Source organism: Leopardus geoffroyi, chromosome E3 (assembly GCF_018350155.1).
Source record: "Leopardus geoffroyi isolate Oge1 chromosome E3, O.geoffroyi_Oge1_pat1.0, whole genome shotgun sequence".
Lineage (NCBI taxonomy): Eukaryota > Metazoa > Chordata > Mammalia > Carnivora > Felidae > Leopardus > Leopardus geoffroyi.
The window spans coordinates 7,573,825-7,593,288 of record NC_059340.1 but is presented as its reverse complement, the minus strand read 5'-3'; the positions used below and the strand labels follow the sequence as shown (position 1 = coordinate 7,593,288).

At 49.1% G+C, this 19,464-nt stretch overlaps 1 protein-coding gene and 1 long non-coding RNA gene across 3 annotated transcripts; one reads left to right on the top strand and one right to left on the bottom strand.

The window, feature by feature from the left end:
- Positions 1-6,144: 6,144 nt before the first annotated feature.
- On the top strand, positions 6,145-19,131 carry ACTL6B (actin like 6B). Of its 2 annotated transcripts, XM_045462264.1 has the most exons (14): positions 6,145-6,283; positions 6,754-6,830; positions 7,035-7,200; positions 7,481-7,581; positions 12,780-12,877; positions 13,557-13,651; positions 13,718-13,824; positions 14,467-14,556; positions 14,713-14,774; positions 14,887-15,001; positions 15,141-15,221; positions 15,318-15,413; positions 15,628-15,714; positions 18,833-19,131. In XM_045462264.1, exons 1-14 carry the CDS (start codon positions 6,259-6,261, stop codon positions 18,911-18,913), a joined length of 1,281 nt encoding a protein of 426 aa, XP_045318220.1. In that variant the 5' UTR covers positions 6,145-6,258; the 3' UTR covers positions 18,914-19,131. The 2 variants fall into 2 exon arrangements, with proteins under 2 accessions (XP_045318220.1, XP_045318221.1); XM_045462265.1 differs by lacking the exon at positions 6,754-6,830 and having other exon boundaries at positions 6,177-6,283; positions 18,833-19,130.
- On the bottom strand, positions 10,036-19,377 carry LOC123589749. The gene is made up of 3 exons (XR_006708446.1): positions 19,208-19,377; positions 13,931-14,110; positions 10,036-10,969 (listed from the first exon to the last, which is right to left on the bottom strand). It is a non-coding gene; the product is annotated as an uncharacterized LOC123589749 (long non-coding RNA).
- Positions 19,378-19,464: the final 87 nt, after the last annotated feature.

Genomic DNA, 19,464 nt, shown 5'->3' with positions numbered 1-19,464 from the left:
TAGGCATTGGCATTTGGAAGGGACCTTACAGATAATTTCCTTCAGTTTCCTCTCAGTCTACAGATGGACAAAGTGACTTCCCCAAAGTCACTTAAAAAACTGGTAGCCCAGAGGCACCTTGGTGGCTAAGTCGGTTAGTTCAGCTCAGGTCATGATTTCATGGTTCATGAGTTCAAGCGCCACATCAGACTCACTGCTGTCAGCACAGAGCCCACTTCATATCCTCTCTCTCTCTTTCTCTGCCCCTCCCCCACTTGTGCTCTCTCAAAAATAAATAAAACATTAAGAAAGAAAAGAAAAGGAAGGAAGGAAGGAAGGAAGGAAGGAAGAAAAAACTGGCCGCCTAGGACTAGAACCCAATTTTATTCATCTCTGTAGTACATCTGACAGTGCTTCCTCTTGCTTTGCTTTCCATGCTAATAGGCTTCTTTGTTTGAACTCGTCCAGCAAATATTCACCTAAGTCCCAATGATGCATCAGGCACCGTCCTGGGAACTGAGGATATGACCATGAACTGTGAACCCTCCTCTGCCCGCAGGGAGGTTATAATCTACAGAGGAGGCAGTGGTAGATGATCGTTGGAATGACGATCAGTGCTGGTGGCTTGGAAGTGCATTGACTAAGAGCAGAACACTGGCGGGGGGAGGGTGGAGATCAAAAATTTTAAGTTGAGACATGTTAGGTTTGCAGTGCCTAGGAGAGGTGCTCAGAAGAATACTCAGAGGGTGGTTGTCAACGCAGGTCTGGGGCTCCGCGGAAGAGTATGAGTTGGAATAGAGCCTTAAGAATGAGTGGCGTTTTAGAGCAGATGAAGTCATAAAGAGGTTCAGGGAAAAGACAAGATGGCCTAAGACCAAGCCCTGAGGAACTCCAACATTAGAGGTCAGGCAGAGGAGAGGAAGCTGCCAAAGAAGAAGCCAGAGAGCTAACAGGAAAATCAGGAGAATGTGGAGTTCTGGAACCCAAAAGAAAAGAATGTTCCAAAAAGGGAATGGTAAAACCGTTTTGAATGCTGCAGAGAGATGAGGCAAGCCTGCACTGGGAAGTGTGCGTGACATTGAGAAACAGGCAGGCCGTGGGTGACTTTGTCAGGAGCCCTTGCAATGAATGCTTTTCTCGCAATAAGTTGAGGGTGAGAAATGAGGCGGTGGAGACAAAGTGGCCAAAGCTCTGAGAATCTTGTCTTGGAGGGGGTGTAGAAAGGTGGGGCAGTGGTGAGAGGAGAATTTGAAATAAAGGTATTTGGGTTTTGGTAGGAGCTTCTTTATTTATTTATTTTTTTTTTATTAACATTTTTTTTTTTTTTTTTTTTTTGAGACAGAGAGAGACAGAGCATGAACAGGGGAGGGACAGAGAGAGAGGGAGACACAGAATCTGAAACAGGCTCCAGGCTCTGAGCTGTCAGCACAGAGCCTGACGCGGGGCTCGAACTCACGGACCGTGAGATCATGACCTAAGCCGAAGTCGCCGCTTAACCGACCGAGCCACCCAGGCGCCCCAGTAGGAGCTTCTTTAGATGATAATGGGAAGGATGGGGTTTGGGGGAGGAGAAGGATATCCAGGTAGCCCGTGGACGACCAACTTCTCTGAGAAAGCAGAAGCCCTAGAGGACGTGTGGAGACCCTGACTCTCACGAGTCGTGGGACACTTCCTCCTTCCTCTACCTCCTCTTTCTCAGGCTTCTCCTTGGTCCTCTCGTCCTCCTCCGCAGGGCATCTGTAAACATAGTTTCTACAGGATCCCAACGTCAGCCTCCTTTTCTCACTGGTGACTTCTTCTATTACTGTGACTTTAACTATCCCCTAATTGCTCATACCTCACAAAGCTCCATCTCCAGCCCAGATATCTCTCCCCAGATGTAGACTCGGTGTATGTCCAACTGCAGCCTGAATATCATCATCTGGATGTTCCCAGACAGTGGTGGGCTGGAGTCAGCTTGTGCCAGTTCAGACCAGCTCACAAGAGCCCAGAGTGCACCTCTCTTCCCAACTCCTTGTTTAGTGAAGTCAGGTTGATAGCAGTAACTTTTAATTGTCATGGTGGGAGTAGTTACACCATGGAAATTGGGAGTTGCTTCAGATCAGAGCTGCCTTTGCCTGGAGGGCTGATTGTTAAAACATTTACTACACACCTCTGATCACAAACATGTCACATTCAACACATTCAAAACTAAATTAATCCTCTTGTACCCCACCCCACCCTGCCCAACCCTGCCCTTTCTCTGAATCTCCTGGCCTAGTTAACAGCGTCACTCTCCCCTCAGGAGCTTCTCACTCCCTCATTGCCCATATCCAAAGGGGGTCAAGTTACTGTATAGGCCAAGCTGCTATAACAAAGAATCCCAAAAATTCAGTGGCTGAAGAGACCACTTTAAAATAGACCCTCCAGGACTGTGGGGACATCTCTGCCATGCTGAACCCCTAGCTTCCGTCTCCGTGTCTATTGGGCCCCAAGCAGCTTCCACAATCATACCTGAATTTCGTCCATTGGGAAGGGGGGTAGGGTGGAAAGCACCAGTTCTTTCCTGCTAAGCAGAAGCACTAACTTCTGCTCAGAGGTTGGCCAGTTGCAAGGAAGGTGGTCTTTCGTCATACACACAGCTAAAACGGTATTAATAAAGAAAAAAGGGAGATGGCTGGTGATATAAGGCTAGCAATCCATGTCAGTGGTGGCTAAATCTTGTCAATGCTACCTTTTGCATATTGCTGAAATCCATCCGTTCTGCTGTATGCCAAATGCTATTACCCTGGTTTCTGCCTATATCCTGTCCTCTAGGACACTTCCTCTCTATTCGTCTACCAAATAGCTGCCAGACATCTTTCTAAAATGCAAATTAGATCATATAACTTTGCTGTTCAAAACCATGCATTAGTTCCCTATTGGTTCCAGGAGAAGACCCAAACTTCTTTGCATAACACACAGGGCTGGGTCTTGTCCCCTCTCAGAATGCCTTCCACCCCAACTCCAGTTCTATTTCCTTTTCAGCTGGGGAAATCCAGTTTATTTTCTCAAGCTTCTTTTGAATATTGCCTCCCTGACCACACTGTTGTCTGTGCCCCACTGCAGTGCTGGCTCTGTCCCTATTGCAGCCTTTACTGGACTGTTTATTTCTGGGCCCTTGCCACCTGCACTAGGCAGGGGCTCCCTGTGAAGCCAAGACACTTGATTTATCTGGCAGAGGACTGGGACGGAGGGGGGGGGTGGGGGTGGGGAGCCCACCAAAGCAAGGAACAGACCCTCACAAGATGCCAAATCATGTCCAACGTGTGGGGTCTGAGGGTCCTGGACCTACTACTTTTGACATCATTACCGGGTGTTCAGGTTTGGCCAACCTGACTGTGGGCCTGGAATGTGCGAACCTCCAGATGACTTTATTGAATTAATTATTTAACCCTCCATCTTCCAGGATAGATATGAATCCTTAGGAGAGTCACATCAAGTTATATGAGCCATTTTATTCCTGGTGTCTGCAAGGCACCTTGAGAACAACCTTGAAATTAATAGAAGCATAGCAACATTTTCCCCAGGATCAATACTTTTCACATGTCGCAGTTCCAATCTCAGCTCTGTCATTTACCAGCTGAGTGACCTTGGGCAAGTCACATAATCTCTCCATGCCTGTTTCCCCTACAAAATGGGGATAATAATCAGATCATGATGAGAACTAAACTACTTAACATTTATAAAGTACTTATAACAGTTGTTTTAAAAAACTTAAAAACGGATGTTTTGTGTTTGCTAAATAAAAATAGAGTTTAGGCATGAACAAATTGGTCTTTGACTACTTTTCCAGTCTTATTTCGCCCTAACTCTGGTTTCTGCCACCAGCTCATATGCAACCCTCCTTCAAGACTGAGCTCCTAACTCCATATAGGCCACAAATGTTCATGTCTCTAGAACTTTGCACATGCCAGTCTTTGTGTGGAAGACCTTTCCCACCTTGTTCACCAGTGAACCCTATTAGTTCTTCACAATTCAGCTCAAACTTCACTTCTAGGAGCCTCTCTGGACTCTCAGAGACAGGCAGCTCCTCCCTCCTCTGGGCCCCCATTTCACCCCACTTACATGCATGTCCGAGCTCCCCACTACACCAAAACTTCTCTAGAGCAGGGATATATCTTATGCATTTCACTATTCCCATGCTTCGCACAAAGATGTTTGTTGAATCAATGAATGGACAGTGAAATAGAGTAATAATATTTTACCTTAACCGCTGACGTAATATGACACAATCATAATACAATGGAATGACAAATGAAAATTGGCCAACGTTGACTAGGAGGTAAATCAAGTCCAGTTGTGTAGTCGTCCAGCTATAGTTTTTCCACCAACTATGAGAGGAACATTCACTTCTTATTACAATACTACAGATTTCCAACTTATGAATAATAAGCTTTCCTAAGCTTCAAAAACTCCCCAAGAGCATTCTTAGGACCAGCGTTTACTGACTAGTCCTGTGTGCCTAGCTCTTAGCCAAGCACTTGGTTCTGGCATCAGATTGAGTCCTTACCACCAGCAGTACTATAGATGGGGACAGTGAAGCTTGGACCAGGACACAAAAGTGTTATGAAATAAGGTCATCTCTCAACTGGCTGATAAGAGGTGTAAGTTCTAGTCCTGGCTCTGCCCCAGTGGGCTCTGTGACCCAAGACAGGGCTTTCCTCAATCTGCAGAAACCTTTGTAAAATCCAGGGGCTGGATCCAGGATCAGTGAGGTTTCTCCTGACTTGGGGCAGTCTCTGAATCTGAGATCCTAATGGAGGTAGGGGAGGGGTGATGGGAACTGACAAGGTGAATTTACAGGGGAAGTGAGGCAACATCATCAAATGTCAACAAAAGGAGAGGTGCAGGTCACGAATAGAATCACTTTCCACTCCAGTGACCCTGTAATCCTCACCTCAGCAATAATAACAATAACAATAATAATAATAATTTTGTAAGATGAAGAATGCAGGTGCCAAGAGGTCGAGGGCGCTCATCCAATTCATCCAGGTCTCAATTTATGGAGGCCAATGACTAACTCACTCAGGAATATTTCAATTTCCCAGCACTGAGTCAGCTCTCTCCCCTACAGCTCACCTCTTGCACTTAAGCCTGAATGCCTCCAGACTGAAGAGCTAGGCCTGGACTCCCAACCAACCTTGGGCATGTGAAGGGCCGCTGTTGTCAGTAGGTAATCAATGAGCCATCTTAAACTATCTGTCCTTTGGCTGGAGACAGGTGGAATCTCTTCCAGAGTGGGCATCTGGTGAGCAGAGAAACTTCAGGGGCTTTGGCTGTCACACAGTACCCTCTTCCTGTGCCATCCATGGTCTCCATGCTCTTCCCCCACCCCAGAAAGTAGGTGGAAGTGCCCTCAGCACACACATATTCACATGCACATATGTACACACACACACATACACACATGCATATGCACATGCACACATATCCCCACACGTGTAAGCACATATATACCAGGCACACATCACATAAGAGTCTCTCAGCTAAGCGAGTCTGTAGACGCAGCTCCCTGACCTTTGCTATTAAAACTGCTGTGGAGGTGGTGTCAGGCCAGGAGAACAGCTGGGGAGAGATAGATGGGGAAAGGAAGCTAAAGATGGGTTAGCTCAGCACCAATGTGTGAACACGGTACACGTGTGTATGTATAGGGCCCAGGCGCCAGGGACGGGAGAGGAAAAGAGGGGCCATTAGAAAGTCGAGGGTGGAAAGAAACAGGGAGAAGATGGAGACACACCCCCTCCTGTACCTCTCTCTTTTCTTCTTCCCTTCTTCCTTTCCCTCCTTCACCGGGCGATTTCATTCAGACTTGGGTATGACGGAACCTTGCTCAGGAGCCTGAGAATGGAAGACTCCAGGACTACGGAGTCCTCTCCTCGACCCCATTTAAAACAGTAAGGAAGCAGGGGCCCCATCAGTCATCCTGCGGCGTCCTGATCTCCAGGTGGACAAGATTTCCATCTCTTTTGTACGCCAGCCAGCTCTCTACCTGGTTATCCCTTAGGGTCAGTCTCAAAGTCTTTGCTATCCTCCCCACAATCTTGAAGTTTTGGTGTCTGCCCCTTTAAAGCAGCGGCCCCCGGTCAGGTTATTGTCTTGCCTCGCAGCCAATCTGCGGCGCCATTGGGGGCGGGGGGATCCGACCTCCTGATTGGCCACTGCGCGCCCCGCCCCGCCCGGGATCCCGGGAGCTGTCCGGCCGCCTCGGTGCTGATCCCGCCGCCGCCCACGGGCCTTGAGCAGCGCTGAGAGGGCATTATGAGCGGGGGCGTCTACGGCGGAGGTGAGCTAGCCTCGGGCTTCAGGCTCCCTAGCCTGTCGCGGCCTCGCCGGCAGCCCTGCACCCCTCACGCGCGCGACCTGAGCTCTGGGCACCCCAGGGCCTGTCACCTCGGCGCTCGAATGGGTCCAGCCCTGGGTTTGGGTCCTGCGCCACTCCTACCTTTGGTCCTCCCAGGTCGGTCGCTCGCGCGCACTGGGCTCACTCTCTCCATCATTCAACTCACCTCCTCCCGGCCCCCCTGGCCCCTTCTTTCCCGGCGAGGAGAGTGGCCTGAATAAGGCCACCGGGCAAGAAGGGATTCTGGAGGCTTGATCCCCACTCCCAGGATCCGGACTCCAGGCCGAGCTCCCACCTACCCCGGCCGGCGTTGAAGGTGGCGAGACTGTGGCTCTGCCCTAACCTCCTCTCGGAGCTATCCAGGGGGAGAGAGTTTGGGAGAGGTCCCCTCACACACCTGTCTCCCCGCACAGATGAGGTGGGGGCGCTGGTCTTTGACATTGGCTCCTTCTCAGTCCGCGCTGGGTACGCTGGGGAGGACTGCCCCAAGGTGAGCCTTCCAGCCCCATCCCCAAGTCCGAGAGACTCTGGACTCCCCTCCAGGCTTCCCAGTGACCCAGGGTTCTCACAACACAGAGAGAAGCTCTGCAGAGCGGGAATGTGGGAGTAAACCCAGGGGTGGGCTGAGGGCCTTGCCATGGGCCTGGACAGGGGCAAGAGGTTGATCCCTCTTCCTGCCCATGCCCCCCTCCAGGCTGACTTCCCCACCACGGTGGGGCTGCTGGCCGCGGAGGAGGGGGGCGGGCTGGAGTTGGAGGGGGAGAAAGAGAAGAAAGGGAAGATCTTCCACATCGACACCAACGCCCTGCATGTGCCTCGGGATGGAGCTGAGGTCATGTCGCCCCTCAAGAATGGCATGAGTAAGGAGCCCCTACCCACCATCTCCCGACACAGACCCGAAGCCCACACACCACAACCGGGGGGCACATCACCCCACACCCACAGAGTCTACCTTGCAGTTGCCCACAGCTGCCTGGTTCCCAGCCCAGGGGCCCGACAGATTCCTAGGAAGGGGGGATTTCTGCTGAAACTGATCTCCCATCTCCTCCTCTGGACTTGGCCTCCCTCCTTCCTTTGCTTCCTGTCCCTGGACCCCTACCGGCCCACTCTCATCTCTCCCCGCTGGTCTCCTGGCCCCAGTTGAGGACTGGGAGTGCTTCCGTGCCATCCTGGATCACACCTACAGTAAACACGTCAAGTCTGAGCCAAACCTGCACCCAGTGCTCATGTCCGAGGCCCCGGTAAGTGCCTCATCCAGCCCCTAGTCCAGCCCTAGGGACTCCCCGCATTCTTTCTGCCATTTGTCTCTCCCACCCCTCCCAAAGCCTCTGCCATCAATCACTCCACTTAACTTTTCAGACTTTGCTGCCAACTCCACCATCACCATCTTCAAAAACACTTTCTTTCCTCCCTGGTTTAGTCTTCTCCCCACCTTCCTATTCTATCCACTCCTATCTTTTGCCCATTCAGTCCATCCCTGCTGTTTTCTCCACCAAAGTCCTTGTTTGACTTTTTAACTTAAAATTTTTTTGTCAGTGTTATATATGCACATTGTCAATTTCCTTTGTAAAACATGTTAAGGAAAAAAAACTGCCTTCATATCATCTTCCTTCCATTCCCCTTTTCCAGAGGCTTTTCTTTTAGCTATTTTTTTTGGGGGGGGGGGTCAGGTTCTTCCATATCTCCAAATATCACACTCAAAAGGCTGCCTGTGGATTTTTTTTAGTTTTAGGCATTGATTTCCCACCATAGAAAATAAACATTGAGCTCACTTTCCTCTTCCAGCCCACACCACACACTTTAATACAAATACAGTTGTATTTTAGATTTTTAAAAATCATTATTCAGTATTTACACTCTTATGTTTATGTATGCTAATAAGGTCTGAGCTGGGCAATAAACTATGGTCACTTTTCTTTTCCTTGCACAGCTTTCTGTTTTCCCTAAAGCTAAAAATTGTGCTGGTTTTTATTTGACTTAGTTTTCTATTTGCTTAATAATATGACCCTAAATTATTCATCTGCTTATTACTCATCAGCTTATGTTACCTATATCCTTTCTCAAAACATTAATTCCTTTAGATATTCTATCAATTTCATCTTCTTGAAGAAATCTCTCCAAAAACCCAGTGATTTGCTCCACTTTGGACTTGTTGCCTTCTACACAGAGAACATAGATATCATCCTGACATCTCCCTTCACCATCATCTTAGGGCATCCCTACACCTCTCTCCTGTGTTAGAAGTCCTGTTTCTTGTATCTCATCACTCCTTTTCTTGATTTATTCCCTTATTTTCATGGAGCATATCCTCCAGTACCTGCCTTAGAAAGGTCATGAGAAGTAAAAATGTTAAGACCTTGCATGTCTGACCTTGGATTGATAGCTTAGCTAGGTATAACATTCCAAATTAGAAATCATTTTTCTTCAGAATCTTGAAGGTCCTTCTGCATTGTCTTCCAGCATCTATTGTTGCCATCAAGAAGGCAGAGGTGAGGTGTCTGCGTGATTCAGTAGGTTAACTGTCCGACTTTGGCTCAGGTCATGATCTCATGGTTAATGGGTTTAAGCCCCCCATCAGGCTCTGTACTGACAGCTCCGAACCTGGAGCCTGCCTCAAATTCTGTGTCTCCCACTCTCTCTGCCCCTCCCTCACTTGCACTCTGTCTCTCTCTCAAAAAAAATAAATAAATAAATAAATAAATAAATAAATAAAAGGAAAAATAACAATAAAGAAGGCAGAGATGTCTAATTCCTGATCTTTTGATGTAATGCTTTCCTTTGTGAAAGCCTATAGAATTTTCACTTTGTCCTTAGTGTTCTATAATTTCTCAATATTATATTGGTTTATTTTCATCCATTGCTCTAGATACTCATTATGTCCCTTCAATCTGAAAATCTATGTCTTTCGATTCAGTGAAAAAATAATTCAGTAATTATTTGATTAAGTAATTTTAGTTCCTTATTTGATGATTAATTTCTCTTAATATTCTCTGTTCTTTCTTTAGGAAAGTATTATTTGGATTTTGCACCTCCTGAATTCATCCTGTAATTTTCTTATCTTTTTTCTTATATTTTCCTTCCTTTCATATTTTCCTCTAATTTCTTTTAACTTTTTTTAAATTTATTTTTGAGACACAGAGAGACAGAGTGCAAGTGGAGGAGGGGCAGAGAGAGAGGGAGACACATAATCTGAAGCAGGCTCCAGGCTCTGAGCTGTCAGCACAGAGCGTGATTCGAGACTCGAACCCACAAACCACAAGATCATGACCTGAGCCAGTCAGTTGCTTAACCAACTAAGCCACCCAGGCGTCCCTCTTCCTATAATTTCCAAGATATTCCCTCAACTTTATTTTTCAATTCTTCTATTGAGTTTTTCATTTCTGCTTCTGTAGTTTTACTTTTCACGAGTTTTTTTGGTTCTACAAATGTTACTTTTTAGAACATGCAATTCTTTCTTCATGGGTGAAATATATTGTTCGCTCACTCAGGATATCATTAGTTTTGTTTCTGTTTTTGGAAATTTTCATTTCCCTGCATAATCTGTGTTCTTCCAAATTGCTTTTTTTTTCCTCTGCCATTTATTTATTTATTTATTTATTTCTGAGAGAAAGATAGTGCATGAGCATGTAGGAAAGAGCAAGGGAGGGGAAAAGAGAGAGGGAGACAGAGACACCCAAGCAGGCTCTGCACTGTCAGCACAGAACCCAATGAGGGGCTTCAACCCACAAACCGTGAGATCATGACCTAAGCCGAAACCAAGAGTCAAACACTCAGCTGACTGAGCCACCCAGCCACTCCCTCTCTACCCTTTCTGGGGGTCTCTGTCTCATTTTAGAGGCTTTTATCAGATTTCTGCTAATCCTTGGTTGTCTGCTTATGTTTACAAGTGGTGGACTAAAACACTGATTGGAAGCCATGTGAAGTGGGGGGACTCACTGGCTGTGGTGATAGAGGATGTTGCTATAGGATGATTTGCCTGGGGTGTTTGTTAGGCAGCCTCTGATAATTGGCATCTATAGATTTCTGATGTAACCCATGGAGAAAGCTTGTACCCTACAGACAGGCCTGGTCACCCCCTTTCTGGGAGTGAGGGAATAGGGCTGAGGTTCTCAGCATTTAATATGCATGGAATCACTTAATTCTCCTGTTTTTAGTGTTTCCACTCCCAACTGCGTCAAGTGTCCCACCTGTCCAGAGCCCCTCAGTGTTATTCTGTCTAGAGAATAAACTTCAGTCTTCTGCTGAGGCTAGGATGGGTAATAAATAGCTCAGTGACATGGATGGAACTGGGGAGAGAGTTTAGGGAGCTATTACTTGAATGGCTTTAAACACTCTTTTTTTTTTTTTTTTTTTTTTTTTTTTTTTAAGCTTTCCCTTAACCTAAACTGCCAGAGATGCCTGAAACTACAAATTCTTGAACCCTGTGAGAAGTCCGCAATTTGACACAGGCCGTTCTTGGCTTTTTCCATTACCTGCTTAGGAGTCAGTGTTCTTGAATCTGTTAGGTCAGTTACCACTCAACTATCTGGCTTCCGCTCTTCAAAAATTTGTTGTTGTTTTCTCCTTCTTTGTTACTCCCAACTCTTGAGGGTGTCTGTCCCAAGATTCTTCCTGTCTCTCTTTTTTGAACTAAAATTCACATAACATAAAATTAACTTTTTAATGTTATCAATTTGGTGGCATTTAATACATTCACAATGTTGTGCAGTCATCATCTTTATCTAGTTCCCAAACATTTTCATCACCCCATAAGAAAATCCATTTTCATTAACCAGTTTCTTCCTACTCTCCCTGCCCTTGGTAACCATCAATCTGCTTTCTGTCTCTATGAATAGATCTATTCTGGATCTTTCTCATAAGTGGAATCATACAACATGTGACTTCTTGGGTCTGTATTCTTTCACTTAGCATAATATTTTCAAGATTCATCCATGTCATGGCATATGTCAGTACTTTATTCTGTATTATGGCCGAGTAGTTTTCCATTGTATGGATATACCACAATTTGTTTTTCCAATTTCTCCCTTCATGGACTTTTGGGGACTTTCCATCTGTGGCTATTGTGGGTAGTACTGCTATGAACAGTTGTATGTATGGATTTATTTGGTACCTGTTTTCAAGTCTTTGGATATATAACTAAGAGTGGAATTGCTGGGTCATATGGTAATCCTATGTTTAACTTTTTGAGAAACTACTCATTGTTCCCCACAGTGGCTGAACCGTTTTACTTCCCCCCCCCCCCACCAATGTACAAGGGTTTCAGTTTCTCTATACCTTTATTTTCCCCTTGATTATTAGCAACACACTAGTGGGTATGAAATGGCATCTCATTGTGCTTTTGATCTGCGTTTCGCTAATGGCCAACAATGTTGAGCATCTTCTCACGTGCTGGTTGGCTTTTGTGGGTTTATGTCTTTTTTTTTTTTCCTCAAGAAATCTCAAGCCCAAATTCTCAAGCTCAATGTGGGGCTTGAACTCGTGACTCCAAGATTAAGAGTTGCATGCTCTAGTGACTGAGCCAGCCAGGTGACATGGGTTTATGTCTTTTTAAATTGCCCCTTTATTATACTTTTGCTGGGATCTTGGAAGAGAATAAAATTAGATGTTTGTATTCAATCCACAATTTTTACCCAGAAATCCTCTTCCCAGCTTTCTTCCCTCTGAGATGATTAAAATGGGAAAGAGGGATAAATTGGAGGCTGAAAGGAGCCTGAAGTATATATTGTACAATAAAGAACACTGAGGGGTGCCTGGGTGGCTCAGTTGGTTAAGCGTCCAACTCTTGATCTCAGCTCAGGTCTTGATCTCAGGGTCATGAGTGTGAAGCCTACTTAAAAAAAAAAAATAATTAGGGGCGCCTGGGTGGCTCAGTCGGTTGAGCATCCAACTTCGGCTCAGGTCATGATCTCATGGTCTGTGGGTTCAAGCCCCGCGTCGGGCTCTGTGCTGAGGCTCAGAGCCTGTGCTCAGAGCCTGGAGCCTGCTTCGGATTCTGTGTCTCCCTCTCTCTGTGACCCTCCCCTGTTCATGCTCTGTCTCTGTCTCAAAAATAAATAAACATTAAAAAAATAATAAATAAAATAATAAGTAAATTAAATTAACTAATTAAAAATAAAAAATAAAATAAAGAACACTGGGCCAGAAGTCAAGAGACTATGACTCTACCAAGCTCTACCCAGAGCTTTCTGTGTGATCTTGGGCAAGTTATTCTCCCTGAGTTTTATTTTCTTCAGCTGAATTTGGAATGTGATCTTTAAAATTCTCCATAGTTCTCACATTCTAAAGGTCTATGTGGATCAAGAGGCCTGAACTCTCCCCAGTCCAAGTTGTGTGTGTGTGTGTGTGTGTGTGTGTGTGCGTGTGCGCGTGCATGTGTGTGTCGTACATGGGTCTGTGCCTCCCCCTTTTTGAATCCTCCCCTCCTGTACTTTCTCCCCAGTGGAATACACGGGCCAAGCGGGAGAAGCTGACAGAGCTGATGTTCGAGCAGTACAACATTCCTGCCTTCTTCTTATGCAAGACGGCTGTGCTCACCGCGTATCCTCTGGGCTGAGCTGCTCTGCCTGGGTGGAGGGCCAGGGTGGGGTTCATGGTGTGCTAAACTGGAGGCTGGACCTGATTCTGTGCAGATTAGTGTCCTGGATGGCAGATACCCACTCTGTGCCCCATTAGTGCAGAGGGCCTTCTGTGGGCCTTCTGACCCCGGGGCAGCCAGATCAGTGGCTCTTTCCTATTCCTTGGATCAAGCTGAACAGTGACAGACAGACAGACAGACAGAGTTGGGCCAAGTAGACAGCAGGGGCTGGGACTGGAGAGAACAGGGAGGGATATAACACTGAGGAGTTTCCTCCCCAAATAGCCTATCAAGCATTTTTTTTTTTTTTTTTTTTTTTTTAAGGATCTACCTTGCATTAACTCCTGAGCTAGGCATTGGGGCAATATGGTCCCCCATTTCAAGGAGCCAATAGAACACTGAACCAAGACTCCAGAGAGACTGGGAGCTCAGAAGGAAGAAAAAGAGGAAGAAGTTGTGATTCAGACAGGGAAGAAGTGACAGGGGTCTCAGGAGCTTTCCTCCAGTCATGGGTCATAAACCAGAATGAGAGATTTGCAGATTGTGAATGGGCTGGACCAGGAGAGCAGAGGTGACCAGGCCAGACCTGAGTCCCAGCCCCCTCACTGCCACCATGTCTTTGACTTACCCATCCCATGCCAGCTTTGCAAATGGACGTTCCACGGGCCTGGTGCTGGACAGTGGGGCCACCCACACCACGGCCATCCCAGTGCATGATGGCTACGTCCTACAGCAAGGTGAGGCCTCGGTAGGGCTCAGGGGTGTCTTGGGGGACAAGGCCCTAACGTCCCCTCCCTTTCCAGGCATTGTGAAGTCACCTCTGGCAGGAGACTTCATCTCCATGCAGTGCCGGGAGCTCTTCCAGGAAATGGCCATTGACATCATCCCACCCTACATGATTGCAGCCAAGGTGGGGTCTCTGGGGAGTCCTGGGCACTCACCCTATGACTGTTGACCCACTGACCCACTAGATACCAGAAAAGGGTGTAGCAGGGCCCCCAGAGGACCCAACTTACAATCGAAGCATCAGAGGTCCAGGCATGCTGAAGGACATGTCCGAGGCCATACAGCCAGCTGGGAGCAGGATGTAGGAGGGTCAGTGTGGTAGACCCAGGTTCAAGGTGTGCCTTTGCCATGTAAAAGCTGTGTGACCCCACAGCATGAGATTGAAGCTTCCTGAACCTCAGTTTCTTCCCCTGCAAAGTGGAATAACACCATACAAGGCTGCCATGTTAAATGAGACACTGCATGCAAGGGTCCATCCTGGACCCCCACATGGAACACGGCTCAGGAAAAAGCCCCTTAAGGTTCTGTCTGATCTCTTACTATATTCCCCATGCCCTTAGCTTCCTCTGACTGGGCCTTTCAGATAGCTGTACTGCTGCATGAGTGACAGACATGGGAACAGGCTCTCCCTATTCTCTCTCTTCTGCTGCCTTTTGTGGCCAACAAAGAACCCAGTGCCTGTTTGGTGTAGGAGCACAGGTGTGGTCCAGGTGGGCTGGGCAGGTGTGGGGTGGGGAAGGGCGCTCACAGGCTTTGTGCCCCACAGGAACCCGTCCGGGAAGGCGCCCCCCCAAACTGGAAGAAGAAGGAGAAGCTACCCCAGGTTTCCAAGTCCTGGCATAACTACATGTGCAATGTGAGGACAGCGTCCCCCGAAATAGCCCCGGCCCCTCCCTAGCTCCTCGTCCCCTACCATGAGAAGAGGGGAAGGGACAGAGAGGCCCTGCAGGTGGGGGTACTTGGGGGTGCTGAGGAGGGAGACCAGGCCCTCACTACCTCCCTGGGTCCTCAGGAGGTGATCCAGGACTTCCAGGCCTCTGTGCTGCAGGTCTCAGACTCTCCCTACGATGAGCAGTGAGTGGCATTCCCTGCTGGAGGGTGGGAAAGAGGACAGGCCTGGGACTCTCGGGGGACCTCTGGTCCTTTGTGAGCACCTCCAGGCAGAGTCTCGCTCTTTCCTGGGCAGGGTGGCTGCGCAAATGCCCACAGTGCACTATGAAATGCCCAATGGCTACAACACAGACTACGGTGCTGAGCGGCTCCGCATCCCTGAGGGCCTGTTTGATCCCTCCAATGTCAAGGTTGGGCTGGGCGGAGGGTGTTGAGGTGGGGGGCTGATTGGATTCCCTGGATGCCGGCGTGTCAGGGAGGCTGGGAAGGATCGCCGGGGTCTGGGGAGAGGGGGCAGAGGCTGGAAACCTAGATCATCTTTCTCGGCAGGGCCTGTCGGGGAACACCATGCTAGGTGTGGGCCACGTGGTGACCACCAGCATTGGCATGTGTGACATCGACATTCGCCCGGTGAGGCCCACGCCTGTGTCTGGGCAAAGGGGCCCAGGAGCAGTGGGGAGACGGGGAGGGGCTCTTCCCTGAAGGTTCACTCCTCTCTGCTCTCAGGGCTTGTATGGCAGTGTCATTGTCACTGGCGGGAACACGCTGCTCCAGGGCTTCACTGACAGGCTCAATCGAGAGCTCTCCCAGAAGACCCCACCGGTAAGAGCCCACCGCGACCAGGGCCCTGGACTCCAGTCGTGGCTTAGCTCTTTAGGACTTAGTCCTTCCTCCTTCCCCAACATCAGGCATTCTGGCCACCAGAGCAGACACTCCCCCTGTGACTTCCCAGTCTTCCCCACTTCCAGCCCTGTCCCTTCCCAGAACCCAGGTGTCTGCTTCCCCCCCTCCCCCGCCCGCCCCTCTTTCTCCCCAGAGCATGCGACTGAAGCTCATCGCCAGCAACAGCACCATGGAGCGCAAGTTCAGCCCCTGGATCGGGGGTTCCATCTTGGCCTCACTGGTGAGAGGGACAGGGCTTGGCCTAGCACTGACTGTGGGAAAGGGGCAGGTCCGAACAGCCCCATCCCCTTGCCCGCCTCCTCATTCATTCATTCATTCATTCATTCAACAAACATATTTTTGAGAAAGAGCAGCCAGTGAATGCTCCATCGGGGCAAATCAGGGAGCAGAAGGAAAGGAGCTGGAGAGACTGGCTGGGGTTGAGACTGTGGATGGGGCACCCACCGTTCTTAGCAAAGGGGAGACACAGAGGTTGGGGAGAGGAAGCAACGTGACAGTCACAGGCATGTTTGGGAAGACTGTGTCAGGCATGAGGAGATCAGGGTGTGAGCTGGACACAAGGGGACCCTGCAAAGGGTCCTGTCTGGACCTGTTGCTGGGCACAGGCAAGACGGTGAGCAGGGAGCCGGAGATGCAAACTTCGTCTCACGGGCGTCAGCCACATAGAGGGGACAGCGGGGCCACCACAGAGCAAGAAGGACATCCCTCAGAGGGGCAGCCCTCAAGGAGACAGAAGCAAGGGTCAGAAATAGAGGAGGCTGATAGTGTGAAGTCAGCTGAGGGCCGGGAACATGTCAGCCATGCCTACCTGTGTGCCTGGCTTAGTCCCGGCCCCCATGAGAAGGCAGAGTCCAGAGGCTGAGGCCATTAAACAGGAAGAGACCACAAAGTGCAGGGATGTCCCTTCAAGGGAGGACCAGACCTAGTTCAAGGGTCATGAAGGGACTCAGAGGAGCGTTGAAGTTGAGATGGAAGACTGAGTAAGAACTTCTGAGGCAAAGAGAGAGAGGGTGCTGGGGCTGTAGGGAGAGGCAGGTGAGACCAAAGGCTATAGGCAGACGCGGTCATATCCGAGTTTAGGAAGCTCACTCACTAGGGCAGCAGAGTGGCGAGTCGCTTGAGTAGGGCTGCTGTGGTCTCTGCTGGGAGTGGGGTCTGACAGAGGAGTGGGTATCAGGCTGTGGAAGTGGCAGCTCATCACAGGTCCAACTGACAGATGTGGACAGCATTTGGATACAAGAGGGAAGAGGGAAGGAGTCCAGGATGAGGCTCAGGATGCTAGCTCCTGGCAGCCGTGGTCAACAGGAATGTAATGCGAGCCACATATACAACTTTAAATTTTCTAAATAGCCATATTTTAAAAGAGCCTGAAGAATCAGGTGAGATTAAGTTTAAATAATATACTTTGGGGTGCCTGGGTGGCTCAGTTGGTTGAGCTTCTGATTCTTGATTTAGGCTCAGGTCATGATCCTGGGGTCATGGGATCGAGCCCCAAGTTGGGCTCTGTGCTGAGCATTGAGCTTGCTTAAGATTCTCCCTCTCTCTGTCTCTTTCTCTCTCCCTCTGCCCCTCTTCCCCGCTTGCACATTTTCTTTCTCTCAAATTAAAAAAAAAAAAAAAAGAATGAAAAAATATACTTTCTTTGGGGCACCTGGCTGGCTCATTCATAGAAACATATGACTCTTGATCTTGGGGTTGTGATTTTGAGTCCCACGTTGGGTGCAGAGGTTAGTTAAAAACTGAGTCAGCCAGGCACCTCTAGTTAAAAGAAAAAAAAAAAATATATATATATATATATATATATATATACACACTTTATTTAATCCAATATATCCAAAGTATTATAATTTCAAGGTGTGACCAGTAATTTTTTAAATTGTATTTATTTATTTTGAGAGAGAGCCATGCACCTGCAGGAAGGGCAGAGAAAGAGGGAGAGAGAGGAGAGAATCCCAAGAAGACTCCACACTGTTAGCTTGGGGCCCGACGCAGGACTCTAACTCATAAACTGTGAGATCATGACCTGAGCCAAAATCAAGAATTGGACACTTAACCAACTGAGCCACCCAGGAGTCTCTAATGGGTGATCAATATCAAAGTGAGATATTTTACATTCTCTTTCCTGGACTTAGTCTTCAATATCTGTGGTGTATTTTACAACTGTAGGGCACAGGTCAATTCAGACTAGCCACATTTCGACATCCACAAGTGCTCAATAGCCTCTGTATCAGACAGCATTAGTATAGAAGGTGAGAAGACCAGGGGCACCTGGGTGACTCTGTGGGTTAAGTGTCACGATCTCACAGCTCATGAGTTCGAGCTGCACGTGGGGCTCTGTGCTGACAGCTCAGAGCCTGGAGCCTGCTTCAGATTCTGTGTCTCCCTCTCTCTCTCTCTGCCCCTTCCCCACTCGTGCTCTGTCTGTCTCTCTCTCAAAAATAAATAAACATCAAAAAAAAAAAAATTAAAAAAAAAAAAGAAGAAGGTGAGAGAGACCACAGCAGCAGGTTTGGGCCAGGCCTAGGGGAACTCAGTCTTGGACATGCTGAGTTTGAGGTCCCAAGAGACTCAGAAAGAGGTGTCCGAAAGACAGCTGAGTATTTGGGTCCAGTACTCAGCGCTGAGCATTGCAGACTGGAGACTGGGGGGAGGGGTGGGGTTTTAGTGCTTGAGCAGAAGTCCCAGGAGTGGAGGAGCTGGTTCTGGAAGGCTTGTTCTGTGAGCCCAGAAAACAGGGTCAGTACCAGGGACACAGGCACTAGCTTTCAGGCAGAGGTGAAGCAACCATCAAAGAGAAGGGACAGTCTGGGATGCCCAGTGCAGGAGACCCTCAAGGGGCAAGGTTCAGCGTGGGTGGTGAAGACCACTCCAACCAGAAGTTAGGTGGTGCAGGAAGGGTGAGGGTGGAGGAAAGATTGTTCTTGGGAATGCAGGAGACTTGACAAGTTTGTAAAGCCTGATGGAGCGAAAGGTGCAGGAGGTGTTGGGGGGTGGGGGCTTTGGGGGGACAGGTTGGCTGGCCTGAGGCTCTAAGCTCCACTCCCCCCTCGAAGACAGCACGTGGCCCAGGGCAGACAGGTGCGCAATAAATACTTGTTGAATGAATGAACCAATGTTCTGACTGAACGACAGGAGGAGGGGTATTCACCCTCTGAATATGAAGGAGGGCGGGGAGGCTTGGGGAGGTGGAGGAGGAAGGGATACGGGCGGGAGAGGCGGGGCTCGCAGGGCAGGGGGAGGGTTTCCCAAGGGCTGGGCCTGCTGGTGGAATGTGGGGAGGGGCGTCCCCTCCTCTCTCCAGGGCCGCCCTGAAGGCCTCTGTCGTCCCCCGCCCCCAGGGCACTTTCCAGCAGATGTGGATCTCCAAGCAGGAATATGAGGAGGGAGGGAAGCAGTGCGTGGAGCGGAAGTGCCCCTGAGGGCGTCCCCTCAACACCCACTCGCCCGCCCGCCGCTGTGGGATAGGGGACGCCAAAAGGCGGGGAGAGGGTTTCCTGGCTCGGCCTCCGCAAGCGCACATCGAAGCCCCCACCCCATGCCCTCGTCTCTTCCCCTCCCTTCTCTTCCGCTTAGATGTGATGTTTCTGGGTTGAAAGGAGTAAAAATGTTTTAAGAAAAAAAAAAAAAAAAAGTTTGGCCTGCTTGGTGGGGGTGGAAGGCGTGGGGTCAAGGGCCTGGGTTCGGGAAGCGAGGGGAGGAAGGCCCACACCTACGTCCTTTGATGATCCCACAGTGGACGCCGGGGCAAAGTCTGCGGATGGGGACAGAGATCCAGGAGCAGCAGAAGCCTTGGGTTTCAAGGGGGACCCAGGGAGGATCCCGTAGCGAGGACACAGCAGAGTCGCTCAAGTGGGCCCCTAGCGAGGAGCAGAGTTGGGGCAGGAAACGGATGCTGGAGACTAGACCCCGCGGCAGGGGAGGGGCGGAGCGGAGGGCTCGCCAGCGGGGCGGGGCTGGGGCGGGCCCTAGG

Bases quoted from the DNA above. Each gene is read 5' to 3' on its own strand.
- ACTL6B (XM_045462264.1), top strand. From the start codon at position 6,259: ATGAGCGGGGGCGTCTACGGCGGAG. The intron at 12,878-13,556 runs GTATCCTCTGGG...ATCCCATGCCAG, and splicing joins AAGACGGCTGTGCTCACCGC to CTTTGCAAATGGACGTTCCA. The intron at 13,652-13,717 runs GTGAGGCCTCGG...CTCCCTTTCCAG, and splicing joins TGGCTACGTCCTACAGCAAG to GCATTGTGAAGTCACCTCTG.